This window comes from Scyliorhinus torazame, chromosome 13 (genome assembly GCF_047496885.1).
Source record: "Scyliorhinus torazame isolate Kashiwa2021f chromosome 13, sScyTor2.1, whole genome shotgun sequence".
Classification (NCBI taxonomy): Eukaryota; Metazoa; Chordata; class Chondrichthyes; order Carcharhiniformes; family Scyliorhinidae; genus Scyliorhinus; species Scyliorhinus torazame.
Window position 1 is genome coordinate 197754431 of NC_092719.1, and position 9419 is coordinate 197763849.

Consider the following 9419-nt stretch of genomic DNA (forward strand, 5'->3'; position numbering starts at 1 on the left):
CGGCATGGTGGCACAATGGTTAGCAATGCTGCCTCACTGTGCCAGGGACCCGGGTTCAATTCTGGTCTTGGGTCACTGTCTGAGCGGAGTCAGAACGTTCTCCCCGTGCCTGCGTGGGTTCCCTCAGAGTGCTCCGGTTTCCTCCCACAAGTCCAAAGATGTGCAAGTTAGGTGGATTGGCCATGCTAAATTGCCCCTGAGTGTCCATGGATGTGCAGGTCAGGTTATGGGGATACAGGGTTAGGGCGAGGGGGGGGGGGTAAATGGGTAGTTCATTCGGAGGGTCGGTGCAGACTCAATGGGCCGAGCGGCCTCCTTCTGCACTGTTGGGATTCCAAGATTCTAAGACAACTGAAAGCTCAGCCACTGAAAGTTTACAGTGGGAGTTATGACTGGAGGAGGATGCAGTAATAGGGTGGGGTGGGGTGACGCCTGAAGGGGCTGGGGCCGCCGTGAATTTGTCAAGAAAAATGAGAGTTTCACATCCAATGCTTTGGGGAAAGGGGAGCCAGAGGAGGTTGTTGATTAGCAGAAGAATCTGAGAATCTGAACGGCTGAACATCAGAAAAGATGAAGTTTATTTAGTATTGAGTGCGGAAGGCTGGTGAAGAAAGAACTGAAGATTGTTATTTATTCTTTATTCTTTCATGGGATGCGGGCATCGTTGGCAAGGCACGCATTTGTTGCACACCCCTAATTGTTCTTAAACTGAGTGGCTTGCCTGACCATTTGAGAGGGCAGTTCAGAGTCAACCACGTTGCTGTGAATCTGGAGTCACATATTAGGTCAGACCAGGTAAGGACGGCAGATTTCCTTCCCAAAGGACATTAGTGAACCAGATGGGTTTTTACGACAATCGTTGATAGTTGTCATGGTCACCATTACTGGGACTAGCTTCAAATTCCAGATTATTTTTTTTTCATTGAATTTAAATTCTACTAGCTGCCGTGAGAATTAGCCTGGGCCTCCGATTACTAGGCCAGTGACAGGTTGACAAGGTGGTGAGCCTGGAGGTGGCAAAGGCATTAATGAGGGAGACAACAGCAGTGAGGGAGCAGGCGGAGGTGGAGAATGCACCAAAGGTGTAAATAGATGGTGATGGACAGAATATGGAACTTGAAGTTCAGCGCAGGGTTAAATGGGACACCAAAGCTGTTCACAATCTGTTGTAGCGGAGGAACAGAATGGGGAGGTTTTGGTAGGAAGGCAGCTGGCCTTGCAGCTCGAAAAACAGCCATTAGGCAGTGCACAGGGGTAATGGATAATGTCTCCAGTCAGTTCTGATCACCTGCCTGTCGGAACGATAAAATCTGTACTTTGAGACTCCCCATAGCAACGCAGTGGAGATTTGCAATTTAGCAATAGGTGTAGGGAAGGCAGTAAAACTGAGGACAGGAATAAATGCCCCACCATTTTACTGATGGTTACGGAGCATTGCAAGACGAAACATGCAACCCACAACACCACAAAAAGGACATTTTTCTTTAACTGTTCTGCATGTACTCACAAGCTCTGGAATGTGTGTAAATAATCTTCTGGTGAAAAAACATTGAGGAGACAAATCACCTGCAAAAAAAAAAAACAGATGGAAAAATAGAATAAATAACTTAATCTTAATCAATATGCTCAGGGTTCATTTGCTAAAGCTGGTTGATCTTAACTCACGTTTTCCTGTTTGTTGTGTTTGAGCAGCCGTAGCTCTCGGTATGCTCGCTTGGCATGTGTCAAAGATTGGAAAGGCCGGTGCAATTTCTTCACAGCCACTTTCTCGCCCGTCTTCAGATCAATAGCTGAACTGAATGGAGTAGAAACAAGAAGCAGAATATCAGGCTTGCCGACTGGCCCTGCAACGGGAGCTGCAACAAGACCCCATTATGTCTCCCGTCACCAGGTCACACATGAGCAAGGAAACCAGCTGCTGATTTACACCCCCCCCCCCCCCCCCCCCCCCCCAACCTACTGATGGTTAGTGCTCCTCCATATTGAATACCATTTGGAGGAAGCACTGAGGGTAACACAGATGCAGAATCTACTCTGGGTGGGGGCCTTCAATGCCCAACACCAAGAGTGGCTCGGTAGCGCCACTACTGAATCAGCTGGCTGAGTCCTAAAGGACATCGTTGCTAGGCTGGGCCTGCAGCAGGCGGTGAGGGAACTGACAAGAGGGGAAAGAAAAACATACTCAACCACATCCTCACCAATCTGCCTGCCGCAGATACATCTGTCCCTGGGAGGGTAGACCACCGCACAGTCCTTGTGGGGACAAAGTCCCGTCTTCACATTGACGATATCTTTTACCGTGGTGTGTGGCACTACCACCCTGCCAAATGGGATAGATTTTGAACAGATCTCGTAACTCAAAACAGGGCAATCATGAGGCACAGTGTGCCATTGGCAGAATTGTACTCAGCCACAATCTGTAACCTCATGTCCCAGCATATCCCCCATTCTACCATTACCACCAAGCCAGCGGATCAACTCTGGTTCAACAAAGAGTGCAGGAGGGCATGCAGAGAGCATCACCATGCATACCGAAAATGACGTGCAACCTGGTGAAGCTACACGTAGGATGATTTGCATGCCAAACAGCATAAGCAACAAGTAATAGACAGAGTTAAATAATCCCACAATCAATGAATCAGATGGTTGGCAAGTTTTGAGTTACTAGATCTGTTCATACCTGCCCAGGTATGTCCTGTACACAAAAAGCAGGACAAATCCAACCTGGCCAATGAACGCCCTACCAGTCTGCTCTCGACCATCAGTAAATTGATGGTTCATCAACGGTGCAATCAAGCAGCACTCGCTTAGCAATAACCTCCTCACCGATGCTCAGGTTGGGTTCTGCCAGGGCTACTCAGCTCCTTACCTCATTACAGCCTTGGTTCAAACATGGACAAAAGCGCTGAACTCCAGCGGTGAGGTGAGAGTAGTGACTGACCTCGACATCAAGGCAGCATTTTACTGAGTGTAGCAATGGCCATCTCCTACAAGGAGAGGATCGAACCATTTTCACTTGACATTACCATCACTGAATCCCCCACTTTAACATCATGGGCGCTATCAGTGACGAGAAATTGAACTAGCCATATTAATACTGTGGCTACAAGAGCAGGTCAAAGGCTAGGAATCAAGCAGCGAGTAAATGACCTCCTGACTCCCCAAATCAATCTTCCATCGACAAGACTCAAATCAGGAGTGTAATGGCATAATCTTCACGGGCCTGGATGAGTGCAGCTCCAACAAAACTCAAGAAGCTCAACACCATCCAGGTTAAAGCTGTCACTTGATTGCTACCCCTTCCACAAATGGCCAAACCCTCCATCATCGATGAACATTGGCAGCCGTGTACCATCTAAAAGTCGCACTGCAGGAACTCACCAATGTTCCTTAGGCAACACCTTCCAAACCTGCTATCTCTGCCACCGAGAAGGACAAGGGAAGCAGACACATGGGAAAACCACCACCTGAAGGTTCCCCACCAAGTCACACATCATCCTGACTTTGAAATATATCGCCGTTCCTTCACTGTCACTGGGTCAAAATCCTGGAACTCCCTCCCTAACAGCACGGTGGGTGTACCTATACCTCAGGGACTGCAGCAGTTCAAGGCAACTCAACATCACCTTCTCAAGGGCAACTAGGGATGGCCAATAAATGATGGTCTGGCCAGCGACGCCCACATTCTGTAAATGATTTTTTTTTTCAAAAGCATCAAGGAGCCTTCGCAAATCTGGAGTCAATGGGAATCGGGGGATAATTCTCTGCTGGTTGGAATCATACCTAGTACAAAGGAAGATGGCTGTGGTTGTTGGAGGTTAGTCATCACAGCTCCAGAACATCGCTGCAGGAGTTCCTCAGGGTAGTGTCCTAGGCTCAAACATTTTCAGCTGCTTCATCAATACCCTTTCCTCCATCATAATTTCATAAGTGGGGATGTTCACTGATGATTGAACAATATCAAGTATCATTCACGACTCCTCAGAAACTAAAGCAGTCCATTGTCCAAATAGCAGCACGATCTGGACAGTGTCCAGGCTTGGGCTGATAAGGGGCAAGTAATATTCACACCACACAATGGCCAGGCAATGACCATCTCCGATAAGAGAGGATCTAACCATCACCCTTTGAGATTCAATGGCATTACCATCGCTCAGACTCATACTATCAACATTCTGGGGGTTACCATTGACCAGAAACTGAACTCCACTAGCCATATAAATACTGTGGCTACAAGAGCAGTACAGAAGCTAGGAATCCTGCAGAGAGTAACTCATCTTCTGATTCCCCAAAGCCTGTCCACCATCTACAAGGCACAGGTCAGGAGTGTGATGGATTACTGTCCACTTGCCTAGATGAGTGCAGCTCCAGCAACACTCAAGAAGCTTGACACCATCCAGGACAAAGCAGCCCGCTGATTCCTCCCCCTTCCACAAACATTCACTCCTTCCACCACTGACGCACAGTAGCATCCGTGTGTACCATCTACAAGATGGACTGCAGTAACTCACTGAGGCTTCCTCATGGCACCTTCCAAACCTCCAACCATTACCATCTAGAAGGATAAGGGCAGCAGGCACATAGGAACACCACCACCTGGAATTTCCCCTCCAAGCCACTCACCATTCTGACTTGGAAATATATCACCGTTCCTTCACTGTCACTGGGTCAAAATCCTGGAACTCCCTCCCTCACACCACATGGATTGCAGAAGTTCAAGAAAGCAGCTTAGCACGTCCTTGTCAAGGGCAATTGGGAATGGGCAATAAATGCTGGCCTTGCCAGCGAAACCCACATCCTTTGAACTCGTAAAAAAACACACATCATGCCGTGGAATGAAAGGACGTGGCCTTGGTCCTGTTATCGCTAATGCGCTAATTCCCTGATCTCAGCTGTGGGAATATGTCACAGTGGGGCCAGACACAGTGGAGCAGAAACAGACAGAATTTTTAACAGCTCCTTACAGAGTACCATTCACAGAAATTCCAGTGTATTTTACCTGTCACTTGGAATATAAAATGCAAGAAAGGTCTGAGGAACACAACACAGTAAAAACAAGGAAGAACAACCAGAAGTAAAGCTTCCAGTGAAGCGACATTCACTTTGCAAAAGCACCATATGTATCTTATGTGTTTCCATCTGGACAGATATAATCATATTAATTCAAACCAAAGAACTGATTTTCTGCTATCACATAAAACACCTTGTCAGTTGTTGACTCTGCTGTAAATGGCAAGTAAATGGGGCTGGTTTAGCACAGGGCTAAATCGCTGGCTTTCAAAGCAGACCAAGGCAGGCCAGCAGCACGGTTCAATTCCCGTACCAGCCTCCCCGAACAGGCGCCGGAATGTGGCGACGAGGGGCTTTTCATGGTAACTTCATTTGAAGCCTACTTGTGACAATAAGCAATTTTCATTTTCATTTCAAGACTCGAGGCAAAAAAAATCCTCAGCATATTAAATGTAGTTTTCTCCTGTGATCATTTCTACACGTACTTAGGGCGGCATGGTGGCCCAGTGGTTAGCACTGCTGCCTCACGGCACTGAGGACCGGGTTTAACCCGGGTCACTGCCCATGTGGAGTTTGCACATTCTCCCCATGTCTGCGTGGGTCTTACCCCCACAACCCAAATGTGCAGGATAGGTGGATAGGCTAAATTGCCCCTTAATTGGAAAAAAAAAGAAATTGGGTACTTCAAATTTAAATATCCAAACAAAATATTTCTACAAGTACTTCTTTAATTTTAGATTTATTTAATTCATTGAATTTAAACTTTCTTTAGCTGTTGTTGTGGGAACTGAACTTAGGTCCAATCTAGCCCAGGTCTCTGAATTATTAGTCCACTAATATAACCACTATACTGCTGTCATGCTCTAGATAACATGCTGGATGCAAAATGTAGGAGCCAATTTAGACCATGTGTCATACTGGGTAGCTGGTTATATGGTACATTATTATGTGCCCTGGTTGAAATCCTGCACAATATCAGTCAACATATTTGCATGCAACCCCTCTTCTTTTAATGATGTGCAATTTCTCCCTGACTTTAATAAAAAATCTTCTCGGATATGGGTAACTTGTTGTTCTGCAAAGCTCTGCTGGGTAATGGTTCAGTAGGCATTTCAGAGGGCATTAAGAGTCAATTGCATAGGGATTGTTGCTACATGTGAGCCAGTCTAGTTGAGGTGGCAGGTCCCTTGCCCTGAAGGTCTTCACAACAATCCAGAAGCTTTCGTGCTTATTTGCTTTGGTGCCAGCTACAAATGAGCAGATTTATTGAACTCTTGATGCTTGTGCTGTGAGCACATAACCACGACAGGAGCATTAGCCTGCTTCTATTAGTAATGTTGGAACATTTTTATTTTTTGGCATGTGCTTGCACGAGTAATAATGGGACATTGTGACTCCAAATTATATCAGTGTTGGTGTTACTGTGACATATCTGTTGTGAGCTTGGCTGCTGCTGAATAGCACTGCAGTCATCTCTGTTCTTCGATGTAGCTAAGAATAATTGGTCTGCTGTTGACCAATGACATAATCATTGACTTCAACTCTGATCTTCCCCAACTGGTCCAAACTACAAACAAAAATGAGTGTGCAGGAAAGTTATTCATAAAACACTTGGCTCAAACTGAGGGATTTAGGGGAAGCGGTCGCGTAGCGGTATTGTCACTGGATTAGTAATCCAGAGCCCCAGGGTAATGGTCTGGGGACCCCATGTCCAAATCCCAGCATGGCAGATGGTGAAATTTGAATTCAATAAAAATCTGGAATTAAAAGTTGTACAAACCCATCTGGTTCACCAATGCCCTTCAGGGAAAGAAATCTGCTGTCCTTACCTGGTCTGGCCTACACGAGACTGCAGATTCACAACAATACGGTTGACCCTTAATTGCCCTCAGTTCTAGAGCAATTAGGAATGCAACAACAAATATTGGCTTGTCAGTGACACCAGCATCCCATGAAAGAATGGGGGTGGCAAAGGGGGTCAGGTGGTGAGGGGCAGCAGGTGGCGAGGGGGGGCTGGGGGCAGGGAGAAGGGGGACAAAGAGGGTGGGGGGGGGATGAGAGGGGGCGATGGGGGGGGTGAGAGGGGGCGATGGGGGGGGATGAGAGGGGGCGATGGGGGGGGGGGATGAGCGGGGGCGATGGGGGGGGACAAGGGGAGGTAGTGAGTAGGGAGCGAGTGGGGGGGGGGGGGGCGAGGGATAGCTTTGGGATGTCTTAGTGACTACAAAAAGGACTCACTGATATTTCTGATGTGTTTGACCAGAGCTCCTCCTCAGTATTTTCGCCAATAACCCTGAGATAATGAAGTTCGAAGTCTAAAATGGGTGAGGCAGATGTATAGTTTGTTTAGACACTGTCGCCTTTGAGATACCATGTGGGTTTACCATGAGCCTCAATCAACTTTATCTCAGACCTGTTAGGGAGGGAGGTGGTATTTGCACTATGTTTATAGTCTCATGTACATTGTTTATATTGTTGCTGTTATAATGCCAAAAAAAAATTCAATAAAATGTTTATTAAAAAGAAAATCAACTTTATCTCCACTGACAGACCTGTCTCAATGGTAAACTTTCCTAATTACTGGAATCCCCAAGCTCCCTCTCCCTCCTCGCTTTAAAAATCAATATTTCTACCTTTTCTATGAATCTTGTTGCTAACATACCCCATTTTAAAAAAAAAGGTAGACAGGCTGTAAACTCTCAGATACTGAGAGCCAACCCCAGGCTTTTCTCCCAATGCAAGTTTAGGGCGAGGGACAGGGACACTGTCAAGGGCTGATCATCCGGAGGGTCACAGTGAACCTGGTCGGGGAATTGCTCCCATCCCTGATTTTTGCCTGGATGGACAAGTCTGCGGGTTTATTATGAATGATTTGCATTCTGGAAAACACAAACACACCTCACCACCCAATAGATATCTTGTCGCAGCTTAATGTAGTAGTATATTACAGTAATATTGTTTCCCCTCCCATTTAAAAGTTTTATTTTATTGTTCTCGATCCCGAAGACACAGGTTTCTGAAAATTGTCCTTTTAGCTCTATACCAGCAGTCTCCAGAGTTTAATCCTAAACGTTGTGTTGAGCCAGCACACACTCAGATACAGTGGATCTCCAGTATTCCCGCTCCTCACTTACCACACGCTCCCGTAAGCCCCTGATCCAATGGGGGTGAGCTCATTGTACCTGAGCGGCACTTCCCAAATCGTCTTGTTAATATCTTGTCGGTAAAAACCTTTCCGCGCCGGACTCCCCATTATGGGCGATGGCAGCAGCTCCCCACACCCCAGCTGCAGTTTCAGGTGAATTTCACCTGGCTAGTTTCCGGCGACTGCGCACTCCAGCTGTCTTGTCTTGTGTCCTCCCTCCCCTCCTCCTCCCCTGCTGGGTGAAGTATGTTTCTGAAAGTATTGAGCACCTTTTGTGCAGGTGGCGCTCACTCACTGTTTCATTTCACCCAGGGTTCCTTGGCCAGCACCTTCCAAACCCACTAGAAGGACAAGGGCAGCAGACACATGGGAACCCCGCCACCTGGAGGTTCCCCCCCACCCTGCCCCGTCCCCCTCAAGTCACTGCGTCTGGGTAAAAATCCGAGAACTCGGGCAGCACAATGACGCAGTGGTTAGCACTGCTGCCTCACAGCGCCGAGGTCCCAGGTTCGATCCCGGCCCTGGGTCACTGTACGTGTGGAGTTTGTACATTCTCCTCGTGTCTGCGTGGGATTCCCCCCCCCTCCAACCCAAAGATGCTAAATTGCCCCTTAATTGGAAACAAATCAATTGGGTACTCTAAATTTATTTTTAAAAATAACCCTGGAACTCCCTCCCTAACAGCACCGTGGATGTGCCGGTCATGATATCCACATCAGCATATCATGGTGCAATCACACACACACTGATGGACAGGTAATTGGACCAACCAACACACACACAACATCGCAGCCAATCACCAGTGAGAGCACACGCACTATAAAACAGGGAACACCACAGTTCCCGCTCATTCTACCAGGAGATAGCTCAGAGCTCACAGCGTGCCACGCAGACATACACCATGTGCTGAGATAGTGAAAGGACTGGGTCCACAGGTTAGCTGGTGAAGTATGAGCCTCAGCCAGCAGTTATTAGTTATTATTGTACAGGACAATAAAACAGAGTTGTACCATCTACAACCGTGTTGGTTTGTTTGTGTATCGGAACACCCAACACGACATGATACCAGGACTGGAAACTAGCCAGCGACTGTGAGACCTACCTGCACCTCTTCAGCCATCCTGCGCCATGGAAAACATCAGCCCGCCGCAGCTGCTCCGAATTGCTGGAAATCTTGGCGTCAACTGGAAGCTGTTTAAACAGTGCTTCCAGCTCTTCCTCGAAGCCACAGACAGGGAGAATGCATCGGACCCTAGGAAGATCG

The 9419-nt window shown here is 47.3% G+C and overlaps 1 protein-coding gene across 2 annotated transcripts in view; it reads right to left on the reverse strand.

Annotated features, from left to right (window-relative positions):
- The window catches only part of LOC140388506 (mitogen-activated protein kinase 14B), a 50773-nt gene extending 42425 nt beyond the window's left edge, over positions 1 to 8348 (reverse strand). For both annotated transcript variants that reach the window (XM_072472812.1, XM_072472811.1), the window contains exons 1-3: positions 8145 to 8348; positions 1666 to 1795; positions 1508 to 1566 (exon numbers count right to left, since the gene is read on the reverse strand). In XM_072472812.1, the coding sequence (XP_072328913.1) occupies positions 1508 to 1566; positions 1666 to 1795; positions 8145 to 8263 (308 nt within the window). In that variant the 5' untranslated portion in view covers positions 8264 to 8348. The remainder of the gene's footprint in view (positions 1 to 1507; positions 1567 to 1665; positions 1796 to 8144) is intronic.
- Positions 8349 to 9419: the final 1071 nt, after the last annotated feature.